This window comes from Trichechus manatus, unplaced genomic scaffold (assembly GCF_000243295.1).
Source record: "Trichechus manatus latirostris isolate Lorelei unplaced genomic scaffold, TriManLat1.0 scaffold00021, whole genome shotgun sequence".
In the NCBI taxonomy this organism is placed as follows: domain Eukaryota; kingdom Metazoa; phylum Chordata; class Mammalia; order Sirenia; family Trichechidae; genus Trichechus; species Trichechus manatus.
In genome coordinates, this window is record NW_004443957.1 from 1,218,153 (window position 1) to 1,238,823 (window position 20,671).

The window sequence follows — 20,671 nt, forward strand, 5'->3', positions numbered from 1 at the left end:
AAATGAGCCCCTTAAGTTAGAAGGCATTCAAAACACAACTGGGGAAGAGCTGCTTGCTCAAAGTACAGTCAACCTTAAAAGACATGAATGGAGTAAAGCTTTAGGAATCTTCACTTGCTGATGTGGCACAACTCAAAATGAGAAGAAACAGCTACAAACATCCATTAGTAATCAGAACATGGAATGTCAAAGTATCAATCGAGGAAAATTAGAAGTTGCCAAAAATGAAATGGAAAACTTGAATTGAAAACAGATATCCTAGGCATTAGTGAGCTGAAATGGACTGGTACTGGTCATTCTGAGTCAGATAAAGATATGGTCTACTATGCCAGGAATGACGAATTAAAGAGGAACAGTGTCATATTCATTGTCAAAAAGAACATTTCAAGATCTAACCTGAAGTACAGTGCTCTCAGTGACAGCATAATATCCATATGCTTACAAGGAAGATCCGTTAATATGGCTATTACTCAACCACTAAGGCCAAAGATGAAGAAACTGAAGATTTTTACCAACTTCTGCAGTCTAAAATTGATGAAACATGCAATCAAGATGTTGATAATTACTGGTGATTGGAATGTGAAAGTTGGAAATGAAGAAGAAGGATCAGTAGTTGGCCTTGGTGATAGAAATGACACCAGAGATGCATGACAGAATTCTGCAAGACCAATGACCTATTCATTGGAAATGCCTTTTTTAAGGTCATTAAAGAGACAGGAAAGATAAGACCAAAATAGATATGGGAAGAGACTCTGAAACTCACTTTTGAACATAGAGAAGCTAAAGTGAACATAAGAAACGATGAGTAAAAGAGATGAACAGAAGATTTCAAAGGACAGCTCAAGAAGACAAAGTATTGTAATGACATGTGCAAAGACCTGGAGTTAGAAAACCAAAACAGAAGAACTCGCACAGCATTTCTCAAACTGCAAGAACTAAAGAAAAAATTCAAGCCTCAAGTTGTAGTTCAGAAGGATTCTATGTGCAAAATATTGAATGACACAGGAAGCATCAAAAAAGATGGAAAGAATACACAGAGTCACTGTACCAAAAAGAACTGGTCAATGTTCAACCATTTCAGGATGTAACATACGATCAAGAACCAATGGTATTTTAGGAAGAAGTCCAATCTGCACCGAAGGATTGGCGAAAAACAAGGCTCCAGGAATTGATGGAAGACCAATTGAGATGTTTCAACAAACAGGTGCAGCGCTAGAGTGCTCACTTGTCTATATCGAGAAATTTGGAAGACAGCTACCTGGCCAACTGACCAGAAAAGACACATATTTATGCCTATTCCAAAGAAAGGTGATCCAACAGAATGCAGAAATTATCAAACAATATCATTAATATCGCACGCAAGTTAAATTTTACTGAAGAAAATTAAAAAGCAGTTGCAGCAGTGCATCAACAGGGAACTGCCAGAAATTCAAGCCGATTCAGAAGAGGACGTGGAATGAGGGATATCACTGCTGATGTTAGATGGATCTTGGCTGACAGCAGAGAATACCAGAAAGATGTTTACCTGTGTTTTACTGACTATGCAAAGGCATTCGATACTGTGTGGATCATAACAAATTATGGATAACATTGCAAAGAATGGGAATTCCAGAACCCTTAATTGTGCTTATGCAGAACCTGTACGTAGACCAAGAGGCAGTTTTCCTAACAGAACAAAGGAATACTGTGTGGTTTAAAATCAGAAAAGGTGTGTGTCAGGGCTGTATCCTTTCACCATACTTATTCTGTCTATATGCTGAGCCAATAACCCTAGAAGCTGGACTATATGAAGAAGAGTATGGCATCAGGATTGGAGGAAGACTCATTAACAACCTGCAATATGCAGATGACACAACCTTGTTTGCTGAAAGTGAAAAGGGCTTGAAGCACTTACTGATGAAGATCAAAGACTACAGCCTTCAGTGTGGATTATACTTTAACATAAAAAAAACAAAAATCCTCACAACTAGACCAATAAGCAACATCATGATAAACAGAGAAAAGATTGAAGTCGTCAAGAATTTCACTTTACTTGGAGCCACAATCAATGTCCATTGAAGCAGCAGTCAAAAAATCAAACGACTTACTGCACTGGGCAAATCTGCTACAAAAGACCTCTTTGAAGTGTTAAAAAGCAAAGACGTCACCTTGAGGACTAAGGTGCTCAAGTGTTAAAAAGCAAAGATGTCACCTTGAGGCCTAAGGTGTGCCTGATCCAAGCCATGGTATTTTCTTTCAATCCCTTCATAAGCATGTGAAAGCTAGACAATGAATATGGAAGACCAAAGAAGAACTGATACCTTGGAATTATGGTGCTGGTGAAGAACATTGATTATACCATGGACTGCCAGAAGAACGAACAAATCTGTCTTGGAAGAAGTACATCTAGAATGCTCCTTAGAAGGGAGGATGGAAAGACTTTGTCTCATGTAGTTTGGACATGTTACCAGGTGGGAATCAGTCCCTGAAGAAGGACATCATGCTTGATAAAGTAGAGGGTCAGCAAAAAAGAGAAAGACCCTCAACGAGATGGATTGACACAGTGACTGCGACAATGGGCTCAAAGACAGCAACAATTGTGAGAACGGCACGGGACCGGGTAGTGTTTTGTTCTGTTGTACATAGGGTTGCTATGAGTCAGAACTGACTCGATGGCACCTAACAACAACAACAACATAGGTATGAGTATAAATAATGAATGTGGGATTTTGGAAAACATTAGCTCCTACTAGAGGTTTACTCACGTTATCAACTGAAAGTAATTCTTCTGAAGGAGGGCTGGGTGGAATGGACAGTATCAGCATCAGTTAGGGGGCTACCAGTTCACCTCAGACTCTGCAGGAAGGTAAAACTCATTTTCTCCCTCTGAAGAATTACTGCAGTACTGAGCTACCCTACTAAGAGAAGGTTCTAGTCCTTCAGGTGTCCTCAGGCAGGAGAAAAAAGTACTACTCTAAACCACTGACTTAAATGAGACACTCAGACTACTCTATCTAGTACTTTCCCCTTTTATTTAATTGGGTATTAAGTGCTACTACAAGATTTTGCAACTAAAGGTGAGGAAAGTTAAACAAAAATACCATGATCTTGATCAGGAGCTTCCAGGTTGTAGCCATATCCCAGAAGGGTCCGCACAGCCTCTCGTAGGCTGTCCTTATTTGATTTCTTGGTTCGGTCATCTAGAAGAGCATAGGGAACAAGGCGGGGGTTTCTTCTGTTCTTTACATCCTACAGAAAGAAAAAAGTTGCACAAATCATCAAATTCCAATGGCTTTTGGGAATGAGAAAGTTACAAAATATATCACAATTTAAAGGTTTTGAGGTAAGAAACTGTCCCTTCCACATTCCCTTTATCTTCCCAGGCTAGAGAAGTTACCAAGACACTATCAGTATAAAAGGTTTAATCAAACGAATGAATGCATTCCTTTAAAACTAGCTCCTCCACAAGCAGAAAAAACAAAAACGACAACAACCCAGCTTAATGATCTCTAACCATCTCCCATACACCATCATCATGAAGCAGGAGGCTAACTTAGGGAACATATAATTTCCATGTATAATTTTTTTGGAATGCTTGTGGTTATAATCTCATTTGAAAATGGGCTGTCTTTGTTATGTTAATGAGCCAGGATTAGTGTAGGGTGTGTTTTGAGTCAATCGCTTACAAAATATGAAAAGAGCAGAGTAGGACAAGCAAGCAACCAGAGATGAGGGAAGAGATGCCAAGCCACATGAAGACCACCCAGGAGCAGAAACTCAGAGAGACAAGGACCTTCCTCCAGAGCTGACAGATAAAGCCTTCCCCTAGAACTGGCACCCTGAATTCTGACTTCTAACTTCCTAAACTGTGAGAAAATAAACTTCTGTTTGTTAAAGCCACCCACTTGTGGTATTTCTGTTACAGCAGCACTAGATAACTAAGACAGAATCTGGTACTGAGAAGCGGGGGTGCTGCTCTAACTGGGTAATGGGTGGAGGCTGGAAGAGTTTTTAAGGTGCCTAATAGTAAAAGCGGGGACCTGGTGGCACAGTGGTTAAGTGTTTGGCTGCTAACCAAAAGGATGGCAGTTCGAAATTCAACAGTCACTCCTTGGAAACCGCATGGGACAGTTCTACTCTGTCCTATAGGATCATTAGGAGTCACTTGATGGCAATGGGTTCGGTTTTTCTTTTTTTTTTAACAATAAAAGCCTAAATTGCCTTGAAGAGACTGTTGGTAGAATTATAGAGGTCAAAGGCAACTCTGGTGAGGGCTCAGTGGAAGTGAGGAGAGCTATAGAGAAAGTCTCCATTATTTTAGAGAATACATATGGCACCACCAACAGAATGTTGCTAGAAATGTGGATGTTAAATATGCTTCTGGTGAAGCTGTAAAAGAAAATGATGAACATGTGATTGGGCAATGGAGGAAGGGTGATGCTTTTTATGCAGTGACAAGGAACTTGTCTGAATTATGTTCAAATGTTTGGTGGAGAATTTGAAAGTGATGAGCTTGGATAATGGGCTGAGGAGATTTCTAAGCAAGATCTTAAAGAAGCTGCATCGTTTCTCCTTGCTGCTTGTAGTAAAATGAGAGAGGAAAGAGATGGACTTAAAAATGAACTGTGCAAAATGAAAACAGAACTTAAAGATCTGGAAAATTCTGTTGTATAAACTAGGGACTGGTATCCTATAATTTCCACCAAGGACATGGCTACACAATCTTTTGTTAAAGAGATTAAGCCAGTGACTGAAGGATCTAACCAAATACCACAGCAGAAAACCCATCAGCTTAGACTAAAGGAGACAGACAAAGAATAAAAGGAAAGAAGGCTGTCTGCCTCTTGGAATTCTACAGGCAGAGATGTGGGAAGAGAGATGCCAAACCACGTGAAGATTACCCAGGAGCAGAAGCTCAGACACAAGGACCTTCCTCCAGAGCCGACAGAGAGAGAAAGCCATCCTCTAGAGCTGGCACCCTGAATTCAGATTTCTAGCCTCTTAAACTGTGAGAAAATAAATTTCTGTTTGTTAAAGCCACCCACTTGCGGTATTTCTGTTACAGCAACACTACATAACAAAGACAGGAGGCTTCAGTCCCAGTCCTGGCTAGGAAATTCTCTAGCTGTGTATCCTTAGGTAAATTATTCTAAGACTCTGTGTAGACCATATGAGAACTGGGAGTAAGAATCGTTCATTCTTCATGGAGATATTGTGAGGTTTAAAGAAGAAAATACATGTAAAACTCTAGGCATAGTGACCAACAACTAATGGTTAATTGCTATATAGTATTTATAAGGAGCCATGGTGGTATAATGGTTAAGCGCTCAGCTGCTAACCAAAAGGTTGGTGGTTCAAACCCACCCAGCAGTTCTACGGGAGAAAGACCCGCACATCTGTACAGATTACAGCCTAGGAAACCCCATGGGGCAGTTCTACTCTGTCACATGAGGTTGCTGTGGGTCAGAATCAACTCAACGGCACCTAACAACAACAAATACAGTATTTGTCAGGTGCCAGGCACTGTCGTAAGCATTTTACATGTATTAGTTATATAGTTAAATAATTTACTGATGCGAAAAACAGTAGCATAGAGAATTTCAGTAGTTTGTCCAGTCACACAGTCACTCAGAGGCCAGGCTAAAACTTGCTCTTAACCCGTTCTGCTGCCTCAGTAAGCACTCAGTGATGGTTAGCTATTTTCACAAGTACCTCCACTAACAGAGGTCCATGGTCACCGATCTCTAATTCTGGAATCCAGAAAATTCTATAAACCCCAGTTTTTTCCAGACTTTAATGAAAACACAATTGGTGGCAAAAACTTGATCTGAATTGATGCAAGGCTGTTCATTGTCTTTATTTCTCTCGGTATGACCATCCCTATATTAGCTAAACAAATATTAATTTACAGTCTGCTGCCCTACTGAGGGTATTATGTAATATGTGATATATCACCATAGCACCATTTTAGGGGCCAAAAAAATAAAATCTGATTTCTGAAATTCATCTGGCTCCAAGGATTTTGAATAAGGAATTGTGGACCTGTTTTTACTATTATTTTATCTCCATCTGCTCTTATTCCTGTTTGCCCTAAAATACAACCTCAGAGAGAGAAAATCACAATTCTAGTAATACTCATTATGTACCTAGTATGTCTCTTTCATAACACCTAGAGCAAAGTCATCTAATTTCCTGAGTGCAGCACTAAACAGGCGTTTTACTGTGTGTGTCCAAGTACATTAAGATACCAGTTAGCCTCTATATGATAAGAGTTTTAAAGCAGTCATTACTTAATCTCTCCTATTACAAAACATGCTAATCCCCACTTAATACCAGACCAAGTGCTGTGGAACCAAGTTCCTTGTGTACCTGTTGGATTCCATAAGTCCAGCCCTGCCTGATTCGATCTCGAGCCCACACATTATGGGCATTTTCAGCTAACTTGTCCACCATTGCTTCCTGGGAAGGGGTGAGTTTTATAAAACTTAGGTCCATCGGAGCAGGCTTGTATCCACTGGTCAGCTGGTAACTACAAACCAAACCAAAAGAAGACTGTAAGTGGCCTTTTATACAAGTCAGGGTTTAAAATTCCCCATCAAAGTCATTTTATGCCCCACATAATTTTAGTTGTTCTATAAAGCACAGTACCAGCCAAGAAGCCTGTGTCCCTGTCACTTAAGCTTTTACTCATTGAGTAGAAAAGACACACAATCTTTATGTTTTGACTTTTTCACCAAAAAAATAGTAATCACAGCTACCTCTCAAAGATGAGCAAGACCTATCACTGTTTGTGTTGCTAATAGTTGAGACTTTCCCACAGACTATATCAAAATACTAGGTACCTATGAAAACACTGGATGGATTTCTCTTCCTGTAGTCCTCATTTTCTTCAGCTTTTGAATGTGATATTAATGTAATAGGGGGCCCTGGGTGGCACAAACAGTTAAGCATTTGCCTGGTAACTAAAAGGCTGGCAGTTCAAGTCAACCCAGAGATGCCTTGGAAGAAAAGCTGGGCGATCTACTTCTGAAAAATCAGCCATTGAAAAGCCAATGAAGTGCAGTTCTACTCTAACACACGTAAGGTCACCAGGAGTTCAAATGGACTCCACGGCAACTGCTTTGGTTTTATTAATGTAATATTTTTTTCACAAATTAGTACATACTTTAGATACTATCTGTTCATTATTCCATAGGGCAATTTTAATGCATTTTTTAATTTATTTCTCCACTGCCATGCCCATTTCCATTATTTAGGAAGCCTCCAAATAAAATAGAGGCTAGGATGTAGAAAAATCTCAACTATATAATCATCTAAAATGTTAATACGGTCTGGGTTCTAATGGACTTACCAGAGCCTACTTCAACACTCTGAGCTGGAGAGAGAAAGTACTGAAATGGGGATAGGTTTTAATCTGTTGGATGAAATATAAAACTGAAAATACTACATTTTCAAGACACACCATATAAGGGCAACAGCACTGCCCCTCCCCCCCACACACTCAGATACAGTTGCCTCATTCTGTTGCCCTACTAAGAGGGCACAAAGCCTTCTTTATAGCTGCTTCTCTTTCACTCTTCTGCCTTTATTGTATTCCCTACAATTACACTGTAAGTACCTTGAGGTCAGGAGCTGTTTCTGACCCGTTTTTCTATGAGCATTATACTTAAAACAGTACCCAGCACATAGTAATCTTTCAGTATATAGTTGTTGGATTATCTTTATTTACTAAATTAATATAGAAACACATTGTTATGTTAATACTCTGCTTTGGTGCAAAGGAAGAAAATTCACAAGACAATTATGCTAAGCTAAAAAAATAAATTATCAGAACATGTGAGAAAATGATCTTTAAGATACAAATGATCTTTCTTCATTTTATTATTCTGGATAAGCTCCTAGAGAGAATGGAATTTATCCATTTTTTTTTCATAGCTATCCCCAGCACCTAGAATAGGGCCCAATACATGGTAGGCATGTGAAAAATCTGTTGAATGAATCTATGTATTCCAGCAATAAATTATTTATGAAGGTTGAATAAAGTTGGGTTTACTTTGATTACTCCTATTTTATATTCTATAAATAATTTATCTATAGAAAAAAAATTTAGAAAAATTTTGTTTTGTTTAAATAGGTTAGATTGGTTGAGTAATTATGACAATTACTGCTAATTACTGGTTTATGTCATTTGATTTATGTTCACAAACTAAGTTTATAGACATAAAATTTTATTCCATTTTAAATTGGAACTCTGCATGTATGAGTACGTAGCAACGTTTTTGTTACAAAGAAGTCATATGAGATTTTCTTAACCACTCATACACATAATTGTATATTATAGAATTTTGATGTTTAAATACACAAATCTAGAAAGTGTAAGCACAGCCATATATACAAGTTCTCATTTGAAAATATTTTCTTCAAAAACGAGCTCCCAATATATTTCAAATACACCGCACAGGTGATCAAGCTAGCTCACACAGTCTAAATTAAAAGTTTAACACTATTTGCTGGAAGCAGTCTTAGATGCAATGACAAAGAACTCAGTCTTTTGTACTCTTTCATCTTCTCCCTCTAAATTTTCACCCTAGTCCTGACATTTCACTGCGATCACCCAGCACAGGATAGCATACTACTCTCTTTTTTCTCTTACTTTCTAGCAGCCTCCTACAACTAGCTGTCACAGAGCCTCTATGATAAGAGCCTATGTTACCTGAATGAAGGATACATGCATTCTAAAAGGGGAACTATCCCTCCCCTGACAATCAATTCTAATGGCAGAATTTTCGGCAATATCTCAGATGGAATGAGGAGGTATTTATGAGAGGAAGACGGTGGAACAGGAGATCCTTTCAAATGAAAAATTATAGACAACTACTAATGTGTGAAGCTGGAAAACATTGACATAAGCATTTGTCTTTATTTTCTAAGTTTCCCTATTCCTATACAGAATTTTTTAGGAGCCCTGGTAGTATAAATATGCTAACCAAAAGGCTGGTGGTTTGAACCCACCAGCCAGCCGCTCCACTGAAGAAAGATATGACAGTCTGCTTCCATAAAGATTTACAGCCTTAGGAACCCTATGGGGCAGTTCTACTCTGAGTCATGAGTTGGAATCAACTTGATGGTAGTGGGTTTATTTTTTTGTTTTTTTTTTAAATATAGAATTTCCTCTAGGGTTGTTTTGATCTTGATAACAACGAAAACTCATAGAGATGCTTTTGCATTGCTGATTTTCAGTAGCACAATAATTAGGTCACACTCATTTTCAGATGTTGACTACAATTTATTTTACTTGCTTTACTTTATAACCCTCTGCAGGAAAGGATTTGAAACTTAAAGTGGTTCTCTGTGATGGGTAAACTCCCAAACAAAAAGAAGTTACTAATTCCCATTTCACCTGGATTTTTTTAATTTCCACCCAAACAAATCCACTGATATCGAGTTGATTCCGACTCATAGCAACCCCATAGGGTTTCCAGGGCTGTAAATCGCTATGGAAGCAGGCTGCTACATAGTTCTCCCCTGGAGTCGCTGGTGGTTTTGAACTGCTGACCTTTTGTTTAGCAGTCCAGCACTTTAACCACTGCGCCATAGCAAAAATAGATATGTATTGTCTTAGAAATTCAGACGTCAACTCGATCAGGAGCCCTGGTGGCACAGTATTTGATAAAAACACCTGACATAATGAATACTTCACCGATATGAATTAATGGTATTAACAATGATTTATAAAACCATTTTTCTTTCTGTTGTACGTCTTGACAAAGTAACAAAGAATCAAATTATTATATTAAATGAGATAGTCTTAAAAGTACATGAGTGTATTTTGCCAAAGAATGCCCATTTCACCTTATTAAGACAATTCAGTTAGGTAGACAAAGGTCAATCATATTAGCATATGAACTATTCTTGTGGTTGAAAAAGAACAAAGCCTTTTGAATACAATGCAATTGACATGAATATGGAAACTAAATGGTTTCAATTAGATGGTTTCAGATTTATTCCTAAAAATACAAAGAAAATAAAGGAAAGCTTGCTATAAGGATTTGTGGGAAGCAGCATTTCCTAGCCCAAATAATAACAGGGCCAAGTCATATCATTATTAAATGTATTAATATAAAATGTGGATACCAAAAAAATCAAACCCTGTGCTGTCAACTTGATTACTATTTATGGAGACCCATGTATTACAGAGTAGAACTGAGCTCCATAGGGTCTTCTTGGCTATAATCTTTACAGAAGTAGATTGCGAGGACTTTCTTCTGTGATACCACTGGGTGGTGTCAAACCACGAACCTTTCGAACAGGAGTCGAGCACAGACTGTGCCACCCAGGGCTCTATAGTTTAGGTTCTTCCTTTTTCTACTTTGGAGTCCCTGGGTGGTGCAAACAGTTAACATGTTCAGCTGATAATGTGCTCCAATCCAGACTACCCAGAGACACCTAAGAAAGGCCTGGCAATTACTTCTGAAAAATCAGCTACTGAAACCCTATGTAGCACAGTTCTACTCTGATACAAATGCGGACACAGAGAGTCAGAGTCCACTAGATGACAACTGGTTTTTCCTGTTTTAACATATAAGGCAAGTATGCCATCAATCACCTTGAATAATTAGCTTAGGAGAAACATATGAGAGATTAAACAAATACAATGAAAACATTCACTTTCCAAAGTATTGAAGTTCTTTTTTAGCTATTAGCTCTTAGTTTTTCTTTGATGCAGTGTATAATCAAATCAATTCAAATGAAAAAAGTGAGACTAATAAATTGCATCAACTGTCTGGGTGGGCTTCAATTCAGTTTGCTTATTGTAAAATGCCTTTTTGAAATAGCTCTTTGCCTGGAAAAAAAAAAAAATCCAGCAAATTACCAGTGTAATTGGCATCAAATTACCAAAGATAGCAACAAAAAGTTGATACAAAAACACTAAGAAACAAGCCTTCCCTTCTCTCCAGCTACCCCTACCCTCCAAGCTTACCTGCTTACTAGGAATCAAGTTAAATGAAGCTTGGAAGTCATTATGTTCTGAAAGATGTGAGGTAAACATGAAAAGATTATGTCCACGTTCAGTGGATGTTAGCAGTAAATTTCAAAACCAAATCAGCCCTTCAAGTACCTTGGAACAAATGGGAAAATCTCAGATGACTGAACATTGGAGATATTAAGAACAAGTTTTGCTGGAAGCACAGCTACTAAAAATGAATACTGGGCTGACGTTTTCACAGTGAGGACATAGAGAATACCCAAAAATCATTCTCCAGAAAGCAAATACAGAGAAGAATTAATTTCAATGAAGAAATTAGAAAGGGAAAGGATAAGGGAGATGTTTCTTCTACTATTTCACCTCTTTGTTTTGTTCTTAAATAAGTATGTAATACGATCTTGTGCCCAGTGCCTGCCCTCCCCCATTCTTCCTTACTCCAAGGCCCTCCTCTTCACTCAGTCCCTTTGAAACAAGACCTTGAGGAATCCACTGCCCCAAGAAAGAAGCACTTCATGAAAGAGACCAGAAAAGGCCGTTCTCAGCTTTTGGATTTTTTAAATAGGCTTTTTAAATCCATTGCTGAAAAAAGTCTTTAGAGAAAAGGCCTTCTGATGTTAAAAGCTCTGCTTTTGACTGACTACCAAAAGAGTGAGGCCCTGAACAACTAGGGATATAAAGGAAGAAGAGCTAAAGGGCCAAGCCTCTCCTATCCCAAACAGGTTAAAGATTCCATAGCCTAGAGGAGGGGAGTATCAGAAGAAAGAAGCTAGGCCCCATGCTTACTGGGCTGAGGTAAAGCCCAAGCAGATCCCAGAGCCCAGAAGCACTTACCTGGCTTCTCTGATTGTATTACGTCCCAGAATCTACCACACCTAAACCCTCCTGCAGTACAGCTTCAGGAAACTAGATATGGCGACATAGCAAATCTAAGCTGGTAGGGCTGAGACAACCCTCCCTCTTCCCTCCACCAATAGACTGCAGTCCCTAAGCTGCCAGAGCAAGCATTCTTAGATTTCCAAGGGGCTCCTGAGAAGGACGGAGGAAGCTGAGAACAGCAGTGAACTGGAGGGCTCACAGAGTTGAGGAAGACACCCTGTGGGTTGAACCATTACCAAAGTACACTTGGGAAGACATGCATCCCATAAGATGCCAGCAGAGATGAGTGAAGACCCGCTGATAAATGGCAGCAAATGAGAATGAGAATGACCATGAGGTGAGCGTCCCAGGACTTACATAATAAGAGAGGGATAAACCCTGAATTCAAATTCAACAATAAGTAGTCAGCTATAGAATGTTTCAGGCCCTGTTCTAGCAATCAATAATATACTGTTGAATAACACAGGTAAATTTCTATATCTTTACAGAAATTACATTCTGTGGGGAACTAGGTATAAAACAAAATAAAAGTGTAAAATATTAATGTTAGAAGGTAAAAAAGAAGCTAGAAAAGGGACGATGGGAGGAAGCACAATTTTAAAGAGCTACAGTTTTAAAGAGGCCTAGGAAGACCTCTTTGACAAGATGACATTTGAATCATCTGACAAATGACAAATATCTTAAATGACATTTGAGATGAGAATAAACACAAAAAACAATGATATAATTAAGTTCGCACAAAACTGACTAGGAATAAGTTTCCATTATCAGGCTGCATTTAGTTCTTTGGGTTAAAGGCCCATTGGGTTCAAAACTCAAATTAAGCCCATTCAGAGAAAAATAAAGGACATTATATATTACCACATTTTTAAATGTGTGGCTTACAAAATTGACCTACTATACATAAAAAGAATAGATAAAGTATTTTTTTATTCACAATCACAGTAGCTCATCATTACAGGAAAAATCCAACTGTATTTGTAACACCATTTTACATTTAAGTAAATATTTACATAAATTGAATTTTGTACATGTGCTTGTGTCTATATAAACAATGTACACAAATGGATACACATTCAGCATCTATCTGGGCAAAAATTTCAGAAAGTGATTTTAAATCTATCACTCTATCACTATCTCTCTGTCTATGTATATATCTATAGATAGATTGTGGATGAATGTTTTAATTCTCGTGGAATCCAGACTTTCTGGAGCCATGGAGGTTAAAATGACCCACCTGAAACTATAGCCCTGAGGTTATCTTTGAACCTTAAATCTTGAGCCAAAAGTGGTCTCCTGAAAACCCAAAAACCAAACCTGTTGCTTTCAAGTCAATTTCAATTCATAGCAACCCTATAGGACAGAGTAGAACGGCCCCATAGGGTTTGTAAGGCTGTAATCTTTACAGGAGCAGACTGTCATATTTTTCTCTCATGGAGCAATGGGTGGGTTCAAATCACTGACCTTTCCATTAGCAGCCAAGTGCTTAACCACTGTGCCACCAGGGCTCCTTTTAACTTTATATATATAGGATCGCTATGAGTTAGAATCAACTTCATGGCAATGGGCTTTCTATATATGTATATATATATATAGAGAGAGAGAGAATATCTTTCTCAGCCTTTTATCTGTCCTAGGCAGATAGCACAAGGATACCACAGCTCCAGTTACCATCACTAGCAGTAACTTCATAGCATTGGGGGTAAGTAGGTGGAGACTAAACCAAAAACAAAAACCTAACCAGTTGACTTTAAGTCAGTTCTCATGACGACCCCACATGTGTTGGAGTAGAATTGCTCCATAAGGTTTTCAATGGCTAATTTTTCTGAAGTAGATCACCAGGCCTTTCTTCCGGGTGCCTCTGGGTAGACTCGAACTACCAACCTTTTGGTTAGTAATCCAGTGCTTAATTGTTTGCACCACCTAGGGACTCCAGGTGGGGACTAGCAGTACTTAAAAAAGCCGTTTAGATGATTCTAACACTTTTTTACACAACTCAACACTACCTCTTATCTGGCAGTGTGATCCATAAGCAACCAGTTTCTCATCTACCATGTTTTGTTTTGATTTAATAACAGATAAGTGCTAAAGAAAACTTTAAATAAACGACACTGATATTCACAAAAGGATTTTATTTTCATTTAATCTATAATTTTTTTCTCAAAAATCTCAATTTCTCAGGCATACTATACTAGAGATTGGAAACCACAAGTTTTTGGAGCAGATTCCTTTTTGGTTGTATTTTCCTTTATTCCAACACTAACAAATATATAGTAGCTAGAAATACGTTCTATGTTCATCAAATTATGCAATGGGTCAAGAGTTTAATTTTTCAACAAATGTGGGAAGATTTATGAATTTCAGAATAGCAGATAATGTATTCTCTCTTCAATTGCTTGCTTGTTTTTTTAAGAGCGGGGAGAAAGGAGGAACAAGAAGGAAGAACAGAATTACAATGAATCGTACATTATGCATTAATCCTTAAGGCACTTTAGGACCACTCCAGTCAAGTTACCTAACGTGATTTTTAGCAAAGTGATGTGTAATCTATATCAGAAAAAAATAATACTCAAATTGCCTATTTTCAAATAGGCAAGCATTTAATTCCAATAAATATACTAAACTTGACTAATTATCAAAGGGTCTCAAAGATATTCTCTAGCACCTGTAGCACAGTTATAACAAACAAATATCATTAATGATACAGGCAAATGTACAATGGGCTGGCCCATTACTGTCATTGATTTTTAATTTCACAGTTTCCAAATTGCAGGCTTATGAATGGTCACAGAATATATGCAACAGAAACATATATAAATACCCATTTGTTTTCAATAGATAATGGAAGTCAGACTTTTTCTGACAAAAGATTGTTCTGTTTAGGCTGATCGTTTTGATAGTGAAAATGGCTTTACCAACTAGGTTATATAGATGATATATTCCATAAAAGGAATAAATTAAATGATGCTCCAGGATTTTTGTAAAATATCACATAAACATGCACAGATGTGTACATATGTATTACATACACACATACATAGCATATGACAAAAATAATTTATAAAATATATTATGTTAGCAAAGGTGTTTGAAATTAACATTTCCATTGTCCTATCCTTGTGTATAGCAGGTTAAATAAACTGCCTCTAAGTGAAAGAATAAAAGGTATTACTCATAGTTTCTTCATTTGTTTTTTACGCTTAAAAATGTCTTTTTGGTATACTTCTCAAGAAACTAAAAGAGTGAATGACTTTAATGAGAGAACAATGAATTTTTTTGCAAGTCAGGTGGTTTCCACTTTTTTGCTTTCAAAAATAGAACAAAGCACTTGGTTTGTCATCTGACAGACAAACATGATTTTTAATGTGGACCTCTCTGCAATTTTTGGTTGAATGCACTCAGTGATTTGTTTTTAAATAAAAAATCTTATTTTTAGATCTACTCATTTATATGAACAAAGGATTCAATTGACCCTGCAAATTATCTCCTTCTATCAATAAATAATATTTATACACAGATACATGATCTAATTGGGAAAAAAATAGCTGAATTCATCTCCTGATGAGCTATTTCCAATATAAATACTATTTTTATAATAATTAAATTAATTTATGCTGCTTTGAACAATTCTATTGCTAAAAATAATTACAATGATAGCTCAGAAGAAAATTTTAACATTTAGAGGCATTCAATTTAGATACACATTTAGATTAGTACGATACGGTGATCAATCAAGGACTACCAAGCATAAAAGTATATTTTAATGGGTTAATATGCTGTGGGGAAAATGGATTAGTAATACAAGTTCAAAGAGATGGTTACATTATTTAAGGAAAAATGTAAAATTCCCTATTGTTAACGTTTTCATGTAGTTTTTAAATGGATGATGATAGGGATTTACCTATCTAACGGAACTGCTTCCACCAGATACACGCAATGATGTGGAAGTGTCATTTCAAAATGTAAATATGTGAAATGTGCCAGAAAGTTACATCCTTTAGAACTGTTAAAACTTTTGATGAAAATTTTCAAAAATATGCAGGTAATAATATAGTTTTTATAATTTTTTTTTTCAGAACACATGAGTGAACATGTTTGCAGGCCACCGAACTAGAAGACTTGCCTGAACCCGCGTTTGCGTCACAAGCGCACCATTTAAACCTGGGTTTTATGTGCACCTGGGGTAACCTGGGGGCCTGGGGTGGCTGATGGAGATTATGGAGTGGCTATGTTGTTTTTATTCCCAGTATATTACTTAACACATTTCTAGATCTGCCATTTACAATCCATGGGCCTCAGAAAAGTGGCTTGAATACTTAAAGTAAATACATAATAATAATATGATGCAGCTATTATTTATTGAGCATTTTTCATTTAATACTTAACACTTCCCTATGAAGTAAGTATTATTAGTAGTGTTTAGCAGATAAGAAAGCTGAGGTTTTGAGAAGTTCAATAGAATCAAAGACCTAGGCAAAATGCTATGATAGCACTTATCTCAGTTTTTTCATCTTAAAATGAAGTAATAATGCCACCTTCATAATTATTCCTCCAATATATTTTCTTTGTAAAAACAAATAAAATTAGTAAACAATTTCTTTTTTGGGGGAGTGGGGGAGCCATATAATCAGTTAGGAATACGGCCCCACATGTGTATACACACAGAGAAAATAACACACTTTCTATAATATACCCCCAAATACATTTTGACCTTTGTCTCTTCTCTGGACAGTGTGATAGACACTCTTCATCTTGCCATAGACTTGATGTGGCCCCTAGTGTAATTCAGCAAGTATAAATTTTTGAACTGAAATTTTATAGCTTAAGTGTCAGCAAGACATCTAAGTTTCTGTCAGGAGTAACTTCTGCCTAAGCAAGTTTAATATTGCATAGACATTTAACTTACTTCTTGGGTAGCTTCATTTTTTTCACCTTTTCATCAGCATGTTCATCCAATATACCCACATGGCATCCCAATGCCAACAAAGTCCTGGAAAATAAAACCAGAGGTAAGCTACATTAATTTCTTCCATACGGCCAGAATAACCCAACATTATAACAGATAGGAATAAAATATAACATCTAAACTTGAAAGCAGAGAAGTCTTTTTTTTTAAGGCAATGAGGAAATTCATTTATTAATATATTATTTACTTTTGAGAAAGGTGTAAGACATTGAGAATAAAAACGGCACAAAAAGGAATATACTGAATAATAAGTCTCCCTCCCACTTCTTCTTTCTAGACCTCAGTTTCCTTCCCCAAAGGCGTCAATTGCTACCTATTTCTTGTATATCCTTCTACAGAGAGTTTATGCATACTCTAAAGCATAGGTATGTGTGTATACACACACACACACACACAGACATACATTTTTGTTGCTGTTTTTTTTTTTTTACCTTTTACACAAACGGGTATATACAATAGATACTGTTCTGCAATTTGCTATTATTACTTTACAATGTAACTTTAATATCATTGTCCTTCCTTATTAAGCGGCTTTTTTTTTTAACAGCTCTAAAGTGTTCCATTATGTTTTTAACCAAGCCTCTGTTCATAGTATTTACAGCTATTGCCAGTCTTTTGCTATTACAGGCAGTCCCTGGGTTACGAACAAGATCTGTTTCTAAGTCTGTCGGTAAGTTGGAACAGGTTCATAAGGTTCTTATTTAACGTCAGTTAGTCAAATGTTTGTTTTAGTATATAGTATATATTTTACCTTGCTATGCATGTAAAACACTTAAGAAACACTTCCAAACTGTGCAGAGTTTTTCACAAGTGTCACAAAGTAGTGCATGCGTTCGTTATTACGAACCGTTGTATTTAACTGATAATGGCAGGCTGTTCTTAAGAATCAGTTGCCCATAAATCAGACATTCATAACCTGGGGACTGCCTGGGCAAACAATTCTGCAATGAATAGCCTCAGACATTTAATATACGTACTACATCTGTCTGATAAATTCCTAGATGGAATTACCAGGTCAGAGGGTATATGCATGTTAAAATTTGACAAGTATTGCCTAATGTCTCTCTATGGAGCTGGCAATAATTTACATTCCCTTAGCAACGTATGTCATAGGCCATTTCCTCATACCTTCTCCAACAGAGAGGGATCAAACTATTTGACCTGTGTTAATTGATAAGCTTAAAACAGCATTTCATTTAGTTTTAATTTGCATTTTTCTTGTTAAAAGTGAATTTGAGCAACTGTTTCATATACTTAAGAGATATTTATATTCCCTTTTTCTGTGAACTGTGGGTTCACATCACATATTCTTTGTCCACTTATCTATTGGGTTTGGGGTTTCTCTTGTTGCATTTTAGAAGCTTTTCAAATATTGTCTGAGATATGAGTCATAAATATTTTTCTCCATTTGTTGTTTGTCTTTTTACTTTATTTATGGTGTTTTCCTTACGTAGAGTTTTAAATTTGCTTTTGCAAAACAGAATTTCTCAGTCTTTTCTTTGTTGGCTCTGGGTTTTTCTAGATATGTTATACATTTACTTAGTTATCAACTAGACAACAACTGGTTTTAAGAGTCCCTGAGTGGTGCAAACAGTTATTGTGCCTGGCTACTAATCAAAAGGTTGAAGGTTCAAGTCCACCTAGATGTGCCTTAGAAGAAAGTCCTGGTGATACTTCCAAATAATCAGCCATTAAAAACCCTATGGAGCACAGTCCTACTCTGACACCATGGAGTTGCCATGAGTCACAATTGACTCAATGGCAACTGGTTATATGACAAAATTAAGAAGACCCCACGAAATTACCCTCCTCGTGTTAAACTAGCAGCCATGATGGTGCAATGGTTAAACACTTGGCCATTAACTGAAAGGTTGGTGGTTGGAACTCACCAGCTGCTCTGAGGGAGAAAAGACCTGTTGATCTGCTCTTGTAAAGATTATAGCCTAGAAAATCCTATGGGGCAGTTCTCCGCCCTATAGGATCACTATGAATAGGAATCGACTCAACAGTACAAAACAACAACAGTGTTAAACTGCAAAAAATATGGATAAAACAAGAACCCACTAAAACTATAAAATTATCTAAACAAAGAATGTGTAAATCAAAATGGGATTGTCAGCAACAGAAAATAAAAAATTGGCTCACAGGAGCAAACACAGGTTATACTTTTTAAAGACTGTCCAAGGGAGAGGAAGCCTTTTACCATCGTACTTCATTCATTTATCCACTCAATAAACATCTGTTAGAATGCCACTATGTGCCCGGTCCTTACAAAGGATGATGCTAAGATAAAACTGCCTCTGACAAAAAGCTTACAGGTTACCGGGAACTGCAGGCAGTACGCAATTATAATACAATGCCTTCTGTGCAATTAGATGGTGTTATGGATTGAATTGTGTTCTTTAAAAATATGTGTTGTAAATCCTAACCCCTGTAATCTGTGGTTATAATCTCATTTAGGTATAGGGTTTTATTTGTTATGTTAATAAGGCACTATTATTGTAGGATGTCTCTTAAGTCAATCTCTTCTGAGATATAAAAGAGCAGACAGAGCATGCAATCAGGCAAGACACCACAGATGGGGGAAGATAGATGCTATGCCACATGGAGATCTCCAAGGAACCAGGAAGCAAAAGCTGAAGAGACAAGGATCTTCCTCCAGAGCAGACAGAGAAAGAAAGACTTCCCCTAGAGCCGGCACCCTCAATTCAGACTTCTAGCCTCCTAAATTGTGAGAAAATAAATGTTTGTTGTTTAAAGCCACTCACTTGAGGTATTTCTGTTTTAGTAGCACTAGATAACTAAGATGGGTATATGGCTATGAACGTATCAAGGAGGGATGCCAAATCCAGGACTGAAAGGATTCAAAGGTAACAACAATGTTATAATTTATCTTAACTTCAGGCAATTAAACCTTGAGTCCATGCTCACCAAGAGATCTTCTAATTATAATGTGACTTTCCAAGCTCATCTGTTAAAATAGGCATGGTCGCCATGAGTATTCTGGTGTGTGATACTGGTATTATCACTGCAAATTAACACCACAGAATTATGCTTCATAAATATGGTCCATGTGAATCCACACTGAGAGATGAAGAAAAGTGGTGTGCTGTTATCAAAAGTAGGCCTAAACCATAGAGCATTCATTAAGTTAATGCCATCCCCATATGTCTTAGTCATCTAGGACACCTAACAATAACAAACAACAGAAAATTTAAAATTATATTTCTATTATAATTCTATTGGACACCACCACTCTAGACCTAACTTTCAGAAACGTTAGGAGATAGAGGAACAAGATAAATGAGGAACCAATCAGTTAAAACCAGAATTTTGGAAATTCCATAAAACCCTTCAAAAAATCAATGTTGGTAAGCAGCAAAATGACACTCTAGGCAGAAACACCAGGCCGTCCCTCCACAACGAAGATCCAAAAAACTAAGCTGAACAGAGAAAACAACAATCCTGAAACCCTAAAACATCAAATGAAGAGACAAAGAACTCAGCCAAGGCACCAAATGGAGTAAGAAAACTGACAAAGAATGGAAAGCGAGGAGAGATTCGTGCAGAGGTCCCCTATCAGCTAACGCAGTGCCAATCCGCCATCTTGGACTCCTATCGGAGACCAGCAAACAGGGGATACAAGAAAGCAGCTTCACAGAGCTTCCAGCGGGAGACAAAACAACCAGTAATTTCCGATATTCGCTTTCCCACTCCCCACCCTTCTTCACCCCCACTCGGCCTCCTCTGCTTCCCGCGGCCACAATCTCTTGTCCGCGAAGCACCGGCTGCTTGGATTCTACCCACCAGAACAGGCCAGCTCTCTGAGAGCCATTTGTTGGCTGCTGGTGGTGCTTTTTTCC

The 20,671-nt window shown here is 37.4% G+C and overlaps 1 protein-coding gene across 1 annotated transcript in view; it reads right to left on the reverse strand.

Moving 5' to 3' along the window:
• Positions 1-20,671, reverse strand: part of RYR2 (ryanodine receptor 2) — a 529,910-nt gene that overhangs the window by 281,126 nt on the left and 228,113 nt on the right. Inside the window, exons 25-27 of the mRNA XM_023728152.1 lie at positions 16,749-16,832; positions 6,349-6,508; positions 3,081-3,228 (exon numbers count right to left, since the gene is read on the reverse strand). Of these exons, the coding sequence (XP_023583920.1) occupies positions 3,081-3,228; positions 6,349-6,508; positions 16,749-16,832 (392 nt within the window). The remainder of the gene's footprint in view (positions 1-3,080; positions 3,229-6,348; positions 6,509-16,748; positions 16,833-20,671) is intronic.